This window comes from Melospiza melodia, chromosome Z, assembly GCF_035770615.1.
Source record: "Melospiza melodia melodia isolate bMelMel2 chromosome Z, bMelMel2.pri, whole genome shotgun sequence".
Lineage (NCBI taxonomy): Eukaryota > Metazoa > Chordata > Aves > Passeriformes > Passerellidae > Melospiza > Melospiza melodia.
The window spans coordinates 59,476,400-59,496,342 of record NC_086226.1 but is presented as its reverse complement, the minus strand read 5'-3'; the positions used below and the strand labels follow the sequence as shown (position 1 = coordinate 59,496,342).

The 19,943-nt window shown below is 35.5% G+C and overlaps 1 protein-coding gene across 1 annotated transcript in view; it reads left to right on the top strand.

The window, feature by feature from the left end:
• Nucleotides 1–19,943, top strand: part of AUH (AU RNA binding methylglutaconyl-CoA hydratase) — a 111,585-nt gene that overhangs the window by 52,958 nt on the left and 38,684 nt on the right. The window contains exons 5-6 of the mRNA XM_063179899.1: nt 4,994–5,086; nt 6,031–6,087. Coding sequence (XP_063035969.1) covers nt 4,994–5,086; nt 6,031–6,087 — 150 coding nt within the window. The remainder of the gene's footprint in view (nt 1–4,993; nt 5,087–6,030; nt 6,088–19,943) is intronic.

The following is a 19,943-nucleotide window of genomic DNA, read 5'->3' as shown; positions in this document are numbered from 1 at the left end:
ATATCTCATTACATCTAATTGTATCTAATTATAATAGAATTTTTGCATTTTTAGGGCTTGAGTGGACTTTCATGGAATTTTCTGATTCTGTTACTGCAAGTGGTACTGCAGTAACAGTGCAGACCTTTTACTTTTAGAGAAACAGTATTCTATGTCTATTAGAGCTTATTTCTTTAATGATGGCTCCTACATCTTAGCTGAATGAAGGGAGTACTGCAGGTATTCTTCAGGTTAATTGCAACAGCTGCCAGGCTACAATTGGGTGATTCTCATGTACTTCATTGGCACGTGAATAGTCTAAATCTCAAAATCCTGTTTCTAGCTCAGGAATGGGGTTTTTTTCCATTTATATGAGTATGTGGTACAGTTGCTTACAGAAAATCTTACATTTATAAATTTCTTTAGCAAGCAAGGAGGACATTCCTAGGAGGTTGGTCTTTTTGAACTTGATATATTCTGAATTTGTAATTTATTTTTCCTGCGTGTTAAATATTTTAAGTTAATCTGCTGGGGCAAGTTCATGCAGGTTGACTAGGAACACAAATCATAAAGTCTGGAATTCTGAATAACCATATTATTCTTCCTCTACCTGTTTCAGGAACTCATAGTAAGGGATCAGCATTAGCAGTAGGTCTTCCTTTGAGTAATGGGAGACCAGCTAAAGAATGTGGTTTCTTGCCTATTATATGAAATCTATGTATATAATGTTTCATAAAAACAAGGCTACTTTCATATGTGAATTGTTGCCATTTTGCTTTTACTGTATGTATTCATTCTTCATGCTTCCTTCATCCTTACTAACTTGGAACCCAGGTTTTCCTTGTTGATCAGACCATTTATTTTCTTGTCATTAAAGAGAAAATAATGATGTGTAGGAATAAAAAAAGGCTACATGACAGTTACTAAGAAAGTGTCACATGTAATCCTGTTTCCTCCCAGCTATTATCTTACATATCTGTAATTTTATAAGAACTTCCTTAAAAATTAGTGCAAAGTCTAAACAGTCATTTATGATTCAGGTCAGTAGAATCCAGGCATTTTCTACTTTCTATTTGGGGAATGTCAGTATCTGCAGTAGTGTGACTCAGCTGTGTGGGTGTTACGGCACACATCTGAGAAACTATTTAGTGGTCAAAGCCTCCAGACCAGGTGCCTGTATTTATATGCTGGCCTGTTGTTTGTCATATCATGGTCTCTAAGCAGGAAGGAAATCTCTTGTTAGTCAGCAGCAGTAGACATCATGTGGGAAGTCACTTGAAGGTGAAATAACAATTACCTGCCTCAGAACAACTGTGCTTCTTTGAAATTACTTCCAACACATTACATGTGTTTTTATATGCTTAATTGCAAAGTGCTCCTCCTGTGACATTCTGTACTCATGGCAAAACCATGGGTGAGTTTACTTACTCTATTCTACACCTTTCAGTAGTGAAGAGTCACAGGAAAGCTGGGAGTATCCCAAGACTACAAGATGCTGCCAGCCCACCTAATCTAAAACTACATGTGACATGTATGTTTATCAGGGATGTATTTCTGAAGTTTAGCTGAAAGTTCACATTTACTGCAGAATAGGAAGCAGGTTCATTTCTTTATATTGCTGTCTGCCATATTTTCTGTTTTGTTTGAGCTGTTTATGGGTTTAGTTGAGGTATCTAATGTTATTAAGTTTATTTTCTCTTACTGAAGTTCTTCAGTTTACCTGATGGTCACTCTACCTGTGTCATGTCTTGAAGGACCAGTAAACATCCTTTTGTACAGGCTTTGTCAGCTTCTGTGCTAAGAGATTATTCTTTAAACAACTTATGCAAGAAATCTATTTTAATGAGCTTGTTCACATTTGTCTTCTCTTCAGCTACAAGTCTCTGCTTTTGTGATCTCAAATATAAGAATGTGTTTTTGTCTTATGTCTGGCTCTGTGCTGACATAACATAAAATGAATTGGACCCTTCTATTTCTTTACTGTACATAGAACTTTACTTTTCTGTAATATAATTAAGCATTGATGTTACATTAGGATGTGACTTTTGGCATTTGCTTGGGACGTGTTTTATGTGCAGAATAGACCTGTATTTACAGAATAAGCAGCATGTTTTACATTAGAATAGAAGTGTGAAGTGATCCTTTTTGAATTAATTTTATGAACTACCTTATTATTTAGTAGCTCACAGTCCACATTTTGATGTGCTATGGTAACTCAGTGGAATTCTCTAACTAAAGTTTAATGCTGCTCATTACTTAGTCTTTTTAATTACTTCTAACAACTTTAATCTTTATATATACATAGTCTACTCGTCTCTGTGTTGTACTCTCTCATTTACTTTAGCTAATCTGTTTCTTTTATATATATCTTAAACTCCTTTTTTTTTTTTCACTATGCAGTTCATGATGGCACCCTGATAAACCTGAATCACGTCTAGAATTGAGGATTAATGAGTAGTAGTACAACAATTGCCTAAAATTTGTATCTTGTTATTTGAACTGTGACAAAAATGTGGAATGTTAAAGCATAAAACCACTAGGCCTCTTGGCAAAGCTTTAAATGTTTTTTTATCACTCATAGCAAATGAGCCTTATCATGTAGAATCATGTGGAGATTGACCTGTCTATATGTGTAATTTAATGTTCCTAGAGTTTGAGTGCATACAACTCAATTAAGCCTACAGGGCATTATTTGTCAAACGTATCTCTGCTTTTGTTATGGGCTCAACAGTTTTGGCAGCTGTACATTAAAATCATGGAGATAAATGTGATCACATGTTTCTTATGCTACAAAATACTAATACTCCAGGAAACTTCACCCTTGTTAAAAAGTTCATGTGGCCTGGAAACTCAGTTTACAATCCCAAGTGATTACTAACTTTTTTCTCTGATAGTTTTTCTGATGCTTCACAAGAACCTTTTAAAAGGATTAATTTCTTAAATTCATTTAATAGATACACACAAGGCTGTTACGGGGGATTTGTCTTTTGCCTTTCATTCATTGTCAACTCTTATATCAGGTGATCCTTTCAAATTAATGTCCTTGAGAAGTGATGATTCTAACATTGTCAAACTGCTTTTTCTCCCCTTGAATTATGATTTTTTTATTATTTTGTGATAGGAGCTGGCTGTAATTCTTGAAACCAAGCTGTTTTATAATGCTCATTTTGTAACTTCCGTTTCCATATGTAATAGTCTACTTGAATTGCACCATAGCTAATTCCAGAAGTTGCTTATCTTAGGAAAGTATTCTGCCTTGGAGTACTGCAAAAGCCATGCAAACAGTGCTCAAGATAGTGTTTGCTAGTCTCTGATAAATGGAACATTCATATAGGCAGTAACTGCTGGAAACTGCAGTTAACAGTGACCCTGCCTTCATGTTCAGGCAAGCTATTTTTATTTACCCAAGGCAAAGGCATATTTCTTTAGGAGAAAGGCTAGCTGTGTCAGCTAGCAAAATTGCAAGACTGTTTGGCAAATTGGTTGTGTTGACAGGGTTATAAGTTTCTGTCAGGAGCCGTGCCCTGTTGGAAATGAGAGTTGCCTTTCCATATAACTGAGAAGAAGTAAATAGAGGAAGAGCAAATTTTTCTACTATTCCCCTGTCTGCTATGCCTTCTGTGGCAGATGGCAGGTGTAATGGATACCTTGAGCTCTTTTAAGTCACTGAAAGAGCTCTTGCAAACAGTAATCAGTAGCCTCTTTTGGCACTGAAATAGATTCAGATAGTCACTATTAATAATAATCTAAACCAGTAACCCAGGACTTTGTTTTAAAGCATCTAATAGAATCTTGAAAAGCATTGCTAAGTTTTTGTTACTTTTTTTAAAGACAGTTGGGTTTTCAGTAGCTGTTAATCATAAAAGCAGGTCAATTTGCAGCTAAAATAACCTTTTTTCATTATGTGCTTTGTTTGTTACCCAGTGAGAGACTGCTGGCTTGTATGATAATTGTCATGCTGATGTATACCAATATTTAATTGATTCTTTTGTTGAATGAAGTTATCTGAAGTTTGTTTGTCAGACAGGCAAAAGGTAAGCTAGGTAGCACAATTTATAAATTTAGAACTAGCTAGTCCACTAGGAAAAGTTCTAATTAATACATTGAAGTAATAATTTTTATTACCCTTCTAGATCTCACTCTTCATATTTTTAATTAATTTTAAATTAATATTTTTTCATATTACCCTTCTAGATTTTAAAAGGAAATAAGTCTTTTAAAGTCTTTCATGCATCATTTTCATTTATGTCTTGGTAGAATAGTTTTTTCCTCTTCTATTTGTGGCTAATGAAACTGAATGAACTGGTCATTGAATTAAATTAGCTGAAACATTAGAAACAAAGAAAATGTTTTTTAACATCTGCAAAAAAAGCTGTAGTCAAGAGCTGATTTAACATTTCAAAAAGCTGTGCACCCAAGTGTCTGGCTAATGAATTGCTTTTGGCTATCTTTGAAACTTTAGTAGCAACATTGTACTACTGGACTACTGTTTGAGTATATTTTAAAATGGCTAGCTTGTGTTAACTCTTACATTAAATATAATTAAAGCTGTAATGTATAAATTTATTTCTAAAATTAAAATGCATTTTTCATCAAACTTTGAGCTTGTGGTGAATAGGGATGAAGAGAACTTGAATTTGCAGAAGGTGAAAAGCAGTACTTTAGGCTGATTGTTTAAATGACTTTCTTGTGTCAGAACACTGGTGATAAATTCCATACAGACCATGCCATGGTTGACAGGCCTCTGGAGCCCTGCTACCTGTCATGTGTGCTGGCAGTGTGTGCATTTGTTTGTCAAACTGAAGAGTTTCCCACCTCTATTAAGCTGTTAGCTGCTGCTTTACAGGAGAAAAGGGGCAATGGTAATGACCATTATTGCCAGTGGTGGTCTGAGACTGTCAAGACACAATTTCTAACTTTGAAATGTATGACTGTAGAATGAGCAAAACTAATGAAATTACTTTCCAGAGGTGTTCTTTATGAAGTTGGTGTTAATTGGTACTTTCTTTTTCAGCTAATCTGCCTGTACCTACTATTGCTGCAATAGATGGAACTGCCTTAGGTGGTGGCCTAGAACTTGCGTTAGCCTGTGATATACGGGTGGCAGGTAGGTCTGAATACTGGTGTGGAATGTGGGGTTATTAGTGTTACAGCTGGCTTGACTAATCTGTCTGTGGCAACAGTCTTATAAAACTTACTTGATATTTGACATTGTTTATAACCCATTATTTGAAAGGGCTTTAGCAGAAACCTGTCTAAGTACTTGCAAATGTTTCATTTATAATGACTTAACTCTGTTAGCTGGATTGGTTTTTTTAAACATTTATGTGATTCTTCTGACACTAATTTTATCAGTCTTGCCAAAAGGGTCATGCAACTATTTTCTTTTTTTTTCTTTTTTTTTTTTTTTTTTAATTCTTGTGCATTTGAAGTGCTCTAGATGGAGACTTGATTTTATCTAAACAGAGTGCAGGGAAGAAACAAAAGTTGCTAGTAAGTGTATTATTACATAAGAAATTAAATTCTAAAAGTGACAACCACTCTTGAAAAGAGGAACCTTGAGCTAATGAGCTGTCAGAACTGTAAAGCCTATTGATGGAAAGTAAATGGATACTTCATTCTGAGCCAGTAAGTTAGGATTTATAATGTTGTTTGACTTTAGAGAATATTCTGTCGCCTAAAGAATTCAAATAATCAGATGCAGAATTCTACCGCATTCTAAGATGTTAAGCAATAACATCCATTTTCTTTTAGTACTTTCCATTTGAATGTAAGTCTCATTACTCAATGTTATTGCTTACTTGCTATGTGAAAATGACTTAAGTACTGAATTTGCCTTGATGGAAGTGGTTGGATCTTTCACTAAAAGCAGATCAGTTGAATCTATTTGAAGGTTTTTTTTTAAATAAACAAATTCTTTAAAAAGTGATTTATTTTTCTTTTTGAAGAAAATTTAATATATTAGCAAACTTCTAGGTCATCATGATGTATTTTCATAGATTTTTTTCCTTCTACATTAGAATAAGAACTTCTTTACATTCTGTTTTTTAGCATCTTCTGCTAAAATGGGCCTAGTTGAAACAAAGTTGGCGATCATTCCAGGTGCAGGTATGAATGTTTTGCTTTTGCTACCACAGATAACTAAATAACATACATACTTAGTGTTAGATTTTGAATTGTTTATGTCACTTATTCTTATATTTCTTTTAAGTATTATAGCATATGTTATGCCTTACTGCTTGTAATATTTACCAAAATTAATTAAAAAGTGTATTTCTTATCTTCAGAGACAGTCACTTGTATAATGTGTTTTTAAGCAAAGTCTTCATTAACTAAGTCAACATTGAGTGATTCTTTAAATGACATTTAATGTCTTGATCTGAAGGCTGCATAATTTTACGAAGGATCAAGCAAGGAAGAAGGATTAGCTGTCAGTGTACAAAACCAATTATTTGAATTAAGATCCACTTTCACATAACATTTGGTACTTTAGATTCACATTCGGTTTTCAAGCTGCTTGTATATTGGTTGTAAAGAGTTTAAGAATTAGAAGTATAGCTCTGGATAAATCTGTTGCCTTGCCAAGATTTTTTGAGTCAAAACCTTCTTTTTATTTTGAAGGCCAGTTGACCTGCTTTTCGCATACTCAAGGTGAATGAACGTTATGTAATAAATAATTTTCAAGGACTTGTTGCAAAACCTTATATTTTTAATTTATGTATCAATCGTTGCTACTTGAATTAAGATATTTGCTGCTCTGGGAAAAGGGTAGTAGCTGGGAAAAAAGTGCATCCCTGTGATTTTTTACCTTCATTTCTGGGAGTTCTTGGGAACTTTATACTGTTTCTTTGCTCTTGTTTTCTTTCTAATTGGTGGAACCTATTTTGAAAATGCTATATTCAGTTCTAGTGGATACCATTGCAGGTCACATAAAAAACCCAGTAAAATCAACCATAATGGCAGTAGTGGTATGAACTTTGTATATAAAACTGTCCCATCCTATGATTAATCTGGACAATTATTGTATGATTTCAATTGCTGCATTCTTTTGGTTATTGTTGAGATGTGATTTCAGTCAACACTTTCTGTGATCAGAGCTGCATTTTACATAAGGAAAACAGTTATGATTGTTGTCTGGTTTCTTTTTTGTGAAGGATAAAGATAATAATGCAGATGATTTTAAAGACGTATTTACTGATAGTGGTGTTGTCATGAATTAATATGCCTTGGAAATAAGTCCTAGTGAATAAAAAGACAGAAGTTTATGTTGTTTATCTTTGTTGTCAGTTTTTGCTCTTTGTCCTCCCACTCCCTCCTTCCCTAAGTAATTCTGTAGGCCAGTATTGGAAACATACTCTCGGATCTCAAGAAATTCAGCTCAAATTCTCCATATATTCTCTGTATTCAACTTTTTGAGGTTGTCTCATTTCTTTGTCTTCAGTTAATTATAGATGTTTCAAACTTCTGTGCTCTTACCTTAAAATGCTAGTTAACTGATTCATTTTAAGTTTCATTCAGAATATTTTACTGTTATTTATAAAGACTGAGGCTTGAAATATTTTTTCCCTCATCCTAAAATAATGATTCAGGTGTATGTCTTCAGGTGTATGTCTTTCAAAATGTCACAGATTTAATCTTGTTACATTGACTTTCCAACTTAAAACATTTTGGGGTACGTTCAGTGATGAATTTTTTTCTCCTATTCCTATCAGCCTTTCTGATAACTATTTTTGTTGAATATATTTGAGGTAATCACAACTTTTTCCTGATCAGCCTGTGCTTACACCAGTCCTGTTGAGCAATGACAGTGTTTCAGTCCATTTTGCTTCTTATCATCCTAATAGTAACTGATTGTGCCTTTTGTAAAAGGCACCAGAAAGAAAGTGAAGAATGAGTGAAGGAATTTTGGACATCTCATTTAGGCAGAGAAGCCAGATATACACACTTGAACCGTAGGTATCATGGGTTAATGGAGTATTTTCTGAGAGTGTTTATTTCAAGCTGCTCCGAGCCAAAACAGAACTGCAGAGTGGAGCTGAAGAGTGAGCTGTAGCTCTTAAGAGGCCTACATAGATTTCTGCTGCCATCTAGTACACCTGAAATCTGCTGGCAAAGTGAGTTACTTCTTTGAGCTAGGTCCCTGTACCGTGGCAAGCTACTGTTTTTATTCTTGTCTGTCAGCTGCCAGGTGTGTGATATATGTAACTTTAAGTATGGTGATAATTAATATGGGGGTTTGAAGCTATGTGGAAAACATATTTATACTGTGAGGGTTTGCTTTTTTGATACCCCAGTAATTTATAATGAAAGAGCTGTGTTAGAAGATTGTTACTAGAATTCAGTAGAATTAAAATATAGATCCAGGGCATATCAGCTGTTAAGGTTTGGACCTTGTTGTATATTATAGTTTATTCCATTCTTAATAAAATGTGGTTGTCAAAAGACACAGTAAGGTGCTGTGTATTGACAAACACAGATTTCCCAGGTGCAAGAAATTTTTCTTTTGAATATGCAGAGATGTACTGCAATTTTCTAAAGGCTAAGTTTGAGCAGGAGTTGGTTGAGTTAACCAAAATGAATTGTTCCTTCTAAGTCTGCTGAGGGTGTTGACCAAGTAGGCATTTAAAGAGTATGCTGTATTATAGCAGGTTGAATCTCCTCAGAAAATTCATCCATGACAGACGACATAGCAAGACCAAGTGGGATGACAGCAGTGCCTTCTTTTATACAATAGCTATGTTCACAGACCTGCTGTTCACATTGTGAGGGAACAGGATTATCCTTTTTAATTTGGAAATCTAAACTCAGTTTTTCTGCACTATGGGAAAAGCTTAAACTTCCAGAAAATGAACTAGGAAAAGTAGAAAACCTTTCTGTTTTTTCTCTTGAGTACATCTCACTTTCTAGTAAGGAAGGAAAGATTCAAAGAATCTTGAAACTAGTTGAAATATGTAACAGAGAGAAAAGCTTAGTAACTTGGTGATGGGAAACTTACCTGAGAATGAGTATTGAAGGTTTTTGTTTTCTAAGGAGAGTCTGCCAATCATCATTGTAAAAGTGGTCTTATGCCAACACAAAAAACATGTCATAGAATCATTTAGGTTGGAAAAGATCTTTAAGCCTATGAAGTCCAACTGTCAAATAAGCATTGCCAAATTCACCACTACACCATGTTGCTAAGTGCCACATCTACACCACTCAAGTGATTCAGCCACTTCCCTGGACAGCCTGTCCAGTGCTTGACAACCCTTCAGGGATTAAATTTTTCCTGATATCCTGTGTAAACCTCCCTTGGTACAACTTGAAGCATTTGTTACTTGGTAAAAGAGATTGACCCCAACATCCTTTCAGATCATTCGAGAGAGCGATAAGGTCTCCCTTAAGCCTCATTTTCTCCAGGCTTAACAATCCTCAGCACTTCCTCATGAGACTTGTGCTCCCTTCACTGGCTCTTTTGCCCTTCTCTTGACATGCTCCAGCACCTTAATATTTTTCCTGTAGGGACCCAGAACTGGACATATGATTCAAGGGGTGACCTCACCAGTGCCAAGTTCAGGGTGACAATCACTGCCTTGGTACTACTGGCCACACTTTTGCTGCCACAGGCCAGGATGCCATTGTCTTCTTGGCCACCTGGGCACAACTGGCTCATGTTCAGCTGCTGACAACCAGCAGCCCAGGTCCTTTTCTGTTAGGCAGCTTTCTAGTCACTCTGCCTCAAACTTGAAGCATTGCAAGGGGTTGTCTCCCTAGTGTCTTTTCTTTTTTTATGGAGTTCCAGCAAAACTTTCTGTTCAGTCAGGCTCGTCTCCCTTCCCACTTACTCTTCTTTTGCCACATAGGGATGATCTGCTCCTCTGGCTTTAGGATTTTCTGCTTGAAGAATGTCCAGCCTTCCTGAAAGCCTTAGCCCTTCTGGACTGCCTCCCAAAGGACCCTATCAAATAATCTCCTAAACAAGCAAAAGTCTGTCTTCTGTAAGCCTGAGGTGGCGAGTCTGCTGACTCAATTCCTTACTGCTCTGAGAACTGAAAACTATCATTTCATAGTTGCCTGTGCCCTGGATGGCCTCCGAGCAGCAAATCATCTTTCTCTGTTCATAAATAGCAGTAGGGCACCTGGCCTCTTGGCTCACTCACCAACTGTGTCAGGAAATGATCTTCCGTGTAGTCCAAGATCTCTTAGACTGTTTCTTCTGTGCTGTATTGTATTTCAGAGTATGTATGGGTTTGTTCATCCCTTCTCTTCCTCAGATTTCTTCACTGTGAACTCAGTGTCTGTTAGCCTGTTGTGGTAGAATTTGTGGTTTACAGGGTAGAGGTCGCAAAAACAAACATTCCCCAGAATTTTATTAAAAATAGGTGGACAGATGAAAGAGAATTGTACTGGCCTCAGATGAAAAGGTTTCAGCATGAACTAACCTGTTCTTTGGCATGCAAGAAAGGGCACAGGAGGAAGTTGTTGTGTATCTTAGCTGTGGATAATGTTTCACCCAGAATACTCATTGCAGTGGACAGCAAGTAGTTTGTGTGAGACAGAATTTCATGAGAAACCACACTCCATTAGGTTTGCAGTTTAAGGAGATGCTTGTTATCAGTCAGAGTGACTTTTCTCAAAGCTATTCATTGCTAAAAAGAGTTACTATTTTTTGATCTTTTAGTTAAAAGCTGTTTAAACAACTTATTTTCTGTATAATCCTGTGTCTGCACAAAACTCAAAGTAGTGTGGGCAGAATCTTTTTACACAAGAAAATTGTGTTCATTCTCTTTGTTTTGTTTCCTAAACTGATATTTAAAAAAGTGCATGTATTTGTCATTAATTGAATATAGTTTTTGATGTCTCTCAGCTTGCAAAGGAAGTATTTTTCAGTGACAACTTTCTCCTCAGCCAAAAATTTTCTTTTGGAGCATTTTTTTTGATGAAGTCCTTTGTTTTTCTGCTTTGTTACTTTTTAAAACTGTCTCAATTTGTGATGTAATTCGGTTATCTCTAGATTCTCATGGTGGATGTCACACTAAGCCTGCAATTGATAGATGATGCCTTTCAGGCAGGTCTGCTTTTGTTTATTAGAATTGTATTTATATACCACTCAGTATTAGATTGTTATGGTGAAGATAAAAGTACTTGCAAAGAACATACATAAACTTCCTACTCTAATAATAGAACAAGATACATTGGTTTCACAAGGGGAAGTAATCTGTGATAGCAAGAAGTAGAAAAGACTTATATAAATATATATATATTTTATATATATATATATATAAAATATAATTTGTATTTTCTTTCTGCAATTTATTTACACAGAAGATTTTGGTGTAAGCCAAATTATGTATTGGCATACATCAACAATTATGTTTCCATCAAGAAAAAAAAAAGTACCTTCATTAAAAGTAATACGCTTGTGGAAGTAGATAATTTGACATTGCTAGATAAAAACTGGCTATCGGCCTGCATACTTGCAGCTGTCACTCTTTTTTTTTTTGTTGTGTTTATAAAGGCATTTTAATTAGCAAGGCTTCGTTCATTTAATCATAATTTTGCTTTTATTCTTCCATGCTCCTCCCAGAAATCTCACTACTTCATTACCAAGCTGTCTTCCACTCTTTAATATTAAAACAAAAACCAAGCACATAGCCCCGGGATCGTCCTTTCCTTGAGAGCATTCAGATGAAAAGCATATTTTATGAAGAAGACTTTTTTTTAAAAAAGGAAGGAAACAAAAATAACCTCTACTAACTGTCTAAGAAGGTCTTTGTAAATAAACATATGTTCTTTCTATCTAAAAGTTGCTTTAAACCTTATTTTCCAAAGGTGAAACTGAAACTTCAAACTGTAGGGGATGGGACTGGTTTTGTCTTTAAAATATAGAACAAGGGAGATGTAATTACAGCATTTATCTGTTCTCCCCTTACTTCGGTTACAATATTGTTTGGGCCATTTTTCTAGACTTCAAATTGTATTTGGAGACTTACAGAGGTTGCAGATTATAAGACTATAAAATAAGAGATAGGAGCACTGAAATGTTAGGCTTTTTTGCATAGGAAGAAAACCAGTGTAAGAATAAAAAGTAAATTTAGGTAATCATAGTATATTTTCCTTAATTCTTTGCATTCAAAAACATCTTTATTTTCTCTGTTGCAGTGCTTACTTGAAAGCTAAAAAAAATAATTCTGTTTTGGATGAGAAAGATGTCAAGGGAATTTCTGCATGGAAAAAACTCACACAGAACATGTTCTTGCTAACTGAAGTAGTTGTCCAATTCAGCCAAGTGTAAAGGTTAAATTGAATGTCAATTTCAAGTTGAAATCCAATCCAAAACCTTACAATGAACTGCTAAGATATTCTTTAGATTTCTATTTCAGTTTCATCAATAGTAGGAATAGCATTTGATAAATGCTGAAAAATTAAAGTGTTGCTATTTTTGGTGTATCAAGATTGAATTTTGGAGTACTGTTTATACTAAAATTTGTTGTTACAACCTGAGCAATGTTATCAATTACTTTCCTAATTATCATGGGTATATAAGAAAGCTTTCATGAGTTGGAAAATTGTTTTATGAGATTCATGGATTGCGCACTTTTGAATGACAGCCAGAAAAATGAAAAAGTGAAACAAGTTATTTGTTTTCTTCTGTCCTTCTTAAGTAATGTAGACTGAAGCCCCATTCAGGTACTCTTTCACTGAGCATGGGTTGTACTGTCACATTTGTATCTTTTCCAGACCATCTCTGTTCTGCAGGGAACTACGCAGAAAGCTTTGAAAACAAAGCAAACCCAAACTTTGCTTTTGCAGCTTGATTTTTCTCACCACATATATTAAAATAGTATGACACAGAATAGAAATTATGGTCTGGGCAGACTGTAACAATATGTATGAAATCCACACTAGGTTTCATAACATAGGTGCGAAGTAGGTTATATTCACTTGGGGCACTTATATGAAGAGGACATAGAAAGAATAAAATAAATAGAGAAAAGAATGATCTAAAATGCTGCTAGTTAAGGAACTTAATATTTTTTCAAAGACAGTTAAAATATAAAAATTACCTGTGTACAGACTTGCACGTAATCAGTTAAATGAGTTTTCTATTGACTCATATAAATCTATCAGAGTTCATGAATGCATTTGATGAAATAATTTGCCCCTTGCATTAAGTTTGGACTTAATTTTAAAAGTTGTACAAAGCCTTTGTACAAGACCACCCTTTTGTTCCCCAAACATGTCCTAAAACCAGAACCTAGTGTCTGTCTCAAGCTCTCTTCCACTGAAAATCATAATAGAAACTTCCAATGGCACACTTTCATGTGAAGTTTTTTTTTATTATTTTCTTTCAATATCTCATTTCTAAGCTTATGCAAAAACAAAAGGAAGACCAAGTACTACTAGCTGGTGTTTCTCAGGAAAAATGGGGCATGGGAAAAATTAAAATTTGCTGGATATGGAAAACGGAATTGCATGAAATTTTCTATTAAAAATTGATGGTTTGGTTGTTTGGTCTCTTTTTAAATAAAAAAAAAAATATTGCATTTTGGAAGTAAATATTGGACAAATTAATGACTTGACTCCTTCTGGTGGCCTAGAGGCTAAACCAAAAATCTTCAGCTTAGATTTTTAGGCTCAGCCTCTTCTATGGTCAGCATTTCTGAATTTTAAGGTTCTGTATCTTTTCTGACTGCGTTTCTAAGTTCCTGTATAAAGAGCCTTATTGGTGCTTCAGCTTATTGTCAGAGATTAAATATTGTCTCAATAGTGTCCTTTCTTCCTGCAGCTGCACTAACTCACTCTATTTTACAAACTAAAGCAGCTTTTTCTCGATTTTTCCTGTCTCTACAGTAGCAAAAGTGGTAAGGAGAAAGAAACTCCTTAGGAGTTTAAAAAGAGATAGAGGAAATGGGTAAGTGAAGTAAAGAAAATTATTAACCTTAAAGAATCAATGAGGAATGAAGATGAAAATGCATAAGCAACTCAGTCTGGGTTTGGAATTCGTTTTCTAAAAACTTGAGGTGGTGGGGGAAAAACCTAATTTCATCTTTTAGTATAGAATCAAGCAGATTCTTTTTAGTATAGAATCAAGCAGATATATATTATTACCAAATTACCAGTATATATGCATGAAAAACATACCAGGGCAGGGCAGTAGAATACAGCAAAAAAAAAGGAGTAAAGAAGATTATTCATCTAGGTAATTTTGGGAGGCTTAGTGCCTATCCCATCTCTCTGCATTGACAACCCTAGAAACAGACTCTTAATTTTAGTTCTTGGTGTGTCACTAGATGAGATGTGTAAAAGTGGTGATGAAAATACTCCTTGTAGTGTTAAGAAGCTGGTTAATCTGTACCATGATAGACACAATTTAGTACAAGATGCTGAAGATGGGACATTGGATGCAAACTGAGTAAACTGTGTAGCTTATCGTATTACATATCGCTTGGTCATTTTCAGTATTCTGTGACCAAATGTGCATTTTAGTTGTGAGAAAAAAAGTATGTGTAGAAGACTTGCACGATTTTTATGGCTGAGATAAAGAAGCTTCATAAATTGGCATCAAACAGCTTATTACCCACTTCTAAGTGTTTTAAAGTGACTCAGCTCCCGTGGTGCATCCCCCTGTCCCCATGCCTTCCCTTTATTATTTTTAAGTCTACAGCTGACAGCACCTAGTTATGATACTGCCAAAGCCTGTCCGCATTGCTGGGATCATAGCCTACAAAGACATTGTTCACAGAGACAGAAGGTGTAGGAGAGAAAAAGCAGTAAAAAAATATGCACACTGATCAGGAAGTCAATGGCAGAAAAACAAAATGAGTTGGAGATACAAACATGAGGATTTTGAAAGATTTTAATAACTGAGGAGAAAGAAGTAAGATGCTGAAATTTTCCTAATGATACTCGTACATAAATGGTTTATTAAGAAGAAAGTTGTTAGTATCGGGTTTCATTATGCTTATTTTTTGCTCAGATGCTCCCGCAGCATTTTTAAGTGATGGGTATGTCCTTCCAAAACTTAGTCACCAGTCTTCATGACATTATTTGCTCAAAGTTTCCATTGACATGAGTGCTTGCCAGAGTAAAGCTTGGAAAAGCTATGATCATCCTTTAGGATTTTTTCAGTAGCCATGAATCCAGAAGGAATCCGGAGGATAAAAGAAAACCCAACGTTTTGAGGGGATTAAATGATCATGGATTTTTTTTTCAGCCTTTTAATAAATTCTAGACCTCTTGTGTAAGTCATTGCACAAGTGACCCTCACTGCGCGTGGCACGCAGAGAACAGTTGCGGTTTTGTCGTTGGCATGTGTTAGTAAGAACTTGTAAGCAGGGATTGCTGGGTGAAATTAATTGCCTTGCATTGCTTATGTCATGTTCAAGTCTGACTTAGGAAAGAATGTTCTGGGATTTTTACCAGTGCTGTAATAGTTTTCTTACAGTATTTCAGTTTATCTTCTGCACTTCGCTGTATTAATGAATGGAAGGCAATTTACAGAAAGAAACAGGCTTTGGAAAGATGAAAAGAGAGAAAATATCTTTTTACTTTGTGTTGTTATTAAGATTCCCCTCTTCAAAATGTCTTCATCTCAATATAGATGTTACTGGAGGCGAAGGATTGGGAGTGGGGCTCTGGCGAACCAGCTGGAGTGTATAAATGGGGGCTAGTATAGACGCAACAATACTTGGTAAGTTCCTAAAAATTATGTTGACAGCTGTTGAGCTCATCTATGCTCAGTGTGTTTTTTGAAGAGGAGCCAAGGAATTTTTAATCAAGGAAGATTACTGAGCAGATTACTGTTGCTTAAAAATAGACTTACTTTTATTAGTAAAACTTTTTGTTTAAGCCTGAAGTGTTACATTTTTCACTGAAAATGCAAAAGCTGTTTTGATTTAAAACAGTATTAAATTATTATGAATGAGATGGAAAGAGATAATGAGATGGAAAGAAGATAATATTTATTCTGTTTAATCGAAGTGTTGTATAGGAATGTCAGCATGAGTAATATAAATGCATTTTAACTTTAGAATTTAATGGATCTCAGACTGACATTTCAAGGGAGACAGGATTTTCAGTGATTTGTTAGATTGGAAAATGTCTGATTTAAAGAAAATTCTTTATGGAATGTTTTTGTGTGAAGTTATTTTGGTAATCTGCTCTCTTAGGACCAATTACTAGTCTTTTCCCACACTAATGAAACTAGGTCACTAGTTTTTGGCACTCATCCAAGTTGTGAGATTTATTTGGTGTTCAAGCACACTGTCTAGAAATAGTGATGCAATGTCAGCAAGGCCACTTTTCATTTTGTGAACATCATTTTCAGTGCCCTGGAATTAATTTATTCACTGACCTGTTAATAACTGCAATCTGTCACTGGCTTAACAGAGGCTGAGGAAGTGTCTGGAAATAGTCATGGTCACCCTACCAGGTGATCTGTTACAGGACTGCTGTTCAATGTAACATTTTTTGGGTTTGATCATGCAGAAGAGTCTGACTGTTAATGAAAACAAACCAGCAACTTAATCAAAAGGAAAATACATGTAATTAGTAAATATGGGAGAGAGATTGAAGTAGTGGGTTTACCCTGCATTAAACTACAGTGTATCTGAGAACGATACTGATTACGTTTGAAAAAGTACAGAAATTTAGCATCTGTATATGATATATAATTCTTTGGAAAAGTACATTGTAGCAGTGTTGCCAAATAAAAAGAAGCTTAGTAATTTGAGTTTGCTGCTGTTTTAGGTTTGTTCTCATCCCCATCTCTACAATGTTTTTGTTGAAATCAGGATTGTCTTTTGCCACAGGCATGGCAGGCGATCGCTTGTGGCAGTGGATTACTCTGCAGGGCAAAATAGCTGTTAGCCCTTTTCTGCCTCACATGAGCCAGAGCCCTGGAGAGAGAAGCTTGATGCTGCCAGTGAGGGAGAAGGGTTCAATGGTCAGAAAACAGTTCTTACTGTGCAGTGACACAGCTGGCTAGCAATTCCTAGCAATGCTGCTGCTATCCTCAATTTTTCTGTTTCTGCTGTAGGGAAGCATCAAACCTAGTTCTGCAGGGATCTCCCTCTCCCCCCACCCGCCCCGCTGTCTGCATCCTAGCTCTGAGCCTTTTACCTTACTTTAGATCTGAGTATTTCTCCTATTCCTCATTTACCATTCCCCATGGTACAAGCTGCACAGCATCCTGGCCCTTAATCCACCGTCTTGAAAAATTAAATTTTGCCTATAGCAGTAAGATGGCTCTGAGTAAAGTATCAGGCATCATCACTGCAAGTAGTACAAGTAGTAAACCCTACTCTTGGGGAGAGGCTTTTCTAGACTTGTGCAAAACTGAGATTAAAGCTTAATAATGAAGAAGGTTTTTATAGGATTTTTTTGATTTTTTGTTTCTTTGGTTTATTTTGTTATGGGAGAGTTGTGGTTTTGAGGGATTTTGAGGTGTAGTTTAATACAGCTGAGGAGCTTCTCAGGGTACTTCTAGTGATATTTGAGATATTAAATTTCTGATGGAACATACAGCAGAGCATAGTGCTGATCTGCTATCACTGCCATTGCAAGCATGAAAAGAGTGGCCATTGTTTTGGTCCTGGGTTTCATAATCAGTAGTGGTTTTCTTCTGAAGTTTTACTTTCAGATGAAACTTGTGGCCTGGACTTCCATGGCTGAGCAATGACAGTTGAAAATATGTCCCTTCTTCATAGTTCCTTGGAAAGGTGGTGTAAGTGAATAGCTATTTTTATTTCTAATCTGATTTTCTCCAAGTCTTGCTTGAATGTCTTAGCATATTTGAGGACAGAAAAACACTAGAGGTCTTTTAGAACAGTAATTTTATATTAAAACGGAATACCTTTTAAAATTCCAACTTTATATGGTGTACTCGAGCTCTGTTGAGGGGCCAAACATCTTGTTGTTATATCCATTGAAGTATTACCCTGCACCTCTGTAGTGCTGGAAGAGAATTTATGAAATCAAATTTGAAGGCTAGTTATTTTTCTGTAATTTAATAGGAAGTGTATTTTTTTATTTAAAAAGATGACAGAATGGGGGAAAAAATAGCTTTCTCCCTGACTCCTGCTGAAGCCAGTATTTTCACTGGAGAATGTATAAAGGGCAGTAGCTATTGCATACTCCTCTGTTTTGTGATCTTTATCTTATCAGACTGCTAGCTATATGATTTCCTTGAATGGAACAAAGAAAGGTCTGGCTGCTTTGCATAATATCCAGTCTTTTAGTGTATGGAATACTAGCAAATTTTGATGACTTGGTCCAATGCATCTGTTGATGTCTCCTTTGTTTTCAGATTCTTTCAAGTGACAGTAAATTAAGCTGTTCTCTATTCCCTGCATCTGCTGACTGCTCCCCAAAGCCTTTGTAAAAAAAAAAGAATAAAAGCAAAGTAAATTATAAGTGATTCATTTTCTAATGTGATAAAACATAAAACAAAAACTGGAGATGAACAGTGTGAAAGAACATTCTGATCTAGTAAATCACATAGATGCAGAACATACTTACTTGTTTTTTTATGCTAAGTAGATCAAATGAAAATGATTTGGATGCATCATCCTGTGTTTGAGACCTGTATTTTTATTGAAAATATACTATTGAAATCTTTTTAGTTGTATTAATTTTTAAATTACTTTTAAGAAAATTCTTTTGGTAGTTTATAATGTTCATATACTATGACATTATTAATACATAGTGTGGTCATGATTCACATGATTGTTTTTTGGGGGGAGGGGTTGTTTAGTTTTATGTTTCAGCAAGAACTAGAGAAATACGTTAATGTTTCTAAACTCACAGTTGTTTTGGCATGTTGAAACTGGTATGTTTGGAAAATCCCTCAGCCTGAATTATTAGTCCACCTCTATTGTAAGACGCATAAAATGGAACATTTTAATCATCTAAACATATGCCTGAATGTTGTTCTTGAAAATATCAGTATGCTAAGGGTTTGGTGGTTTTTTTGTTATTATTGTGATGGAACTTTTTTCATTTTGTTGAGCTTGGCATCTGCTTTATTGACTGTTTCTAATGTGTTTCTATGACACTTTTGCCAAATGTCTGCATTTACTAAGACTTAAGCTAAATGCAGTTTTCCCTCTTCTGTCATGAAGTCACTTTTTTCACCTTTTTTCAATGGGGAAAGTTCTCCGGAAAATCTCTCTTTTAACTCTGTTTTCTTGTAAAGAGTCAGCAAGTGATACTTCTTCCAGCAAAGCTGGAGTAAAAGTAAGTCTTGCAGAAAGCAGATGAATTAGAACCTATTAAAAACACTGGAAGTTTTCATAGGTTTGAACATTTTATGTGTTGAATTTTCACTGTATGCTATAAGACTTTATTGTTGTTACCCTGCCTTCAAAATCATCAAGGCATTCTCAGTAGCCCTGCATCTAAAATTTCAGTGAATTCACATCTTCTAAACAGAAGGAAAAATTAGAACATATTTCAAGTCTCTTCTTCTAGCCTATATGAATTAGTGAGATGCTAGGTGGATATTAGCAGAATTAGAAGAAAAAAAATTGTGGTAAATTCATCTTAGATCACAGACTGTCCCACCATTTTCCTGTAGTGGAAGTCTGTCTCAGTGTAGCAATATACATTGGAGAAGTTGCCCTTTTAGAAAAGATCAATGAACAGTTGCTACTTTGATTGAAAAGCTGATATTTTCTGTATAATTTCCTCTTTCTGGATGAATATTAGAGTGTTACCACACCTGGAGTCAAACATAGGCAAGCCAAAGTTAAAGCTTCTTTCCGTGTACCCCACTACCTGGTTGGACAATTCTCAATTCAGACATCCGGTAACTAGGTCAATCTAAATTGTCAGGACAATTGAGATTGAAAGGTACACCATTGCAAAAGGACCTAAGTGTTTCTGAGTTTTCATGCCTTGAAGCAGAAGCCAGCCTTTCCTTTCAGGCAGTTCCTCAAAGGTTGTTCTCACCAGCAGAAAATAGCATGTGGAACTCAGTTCCC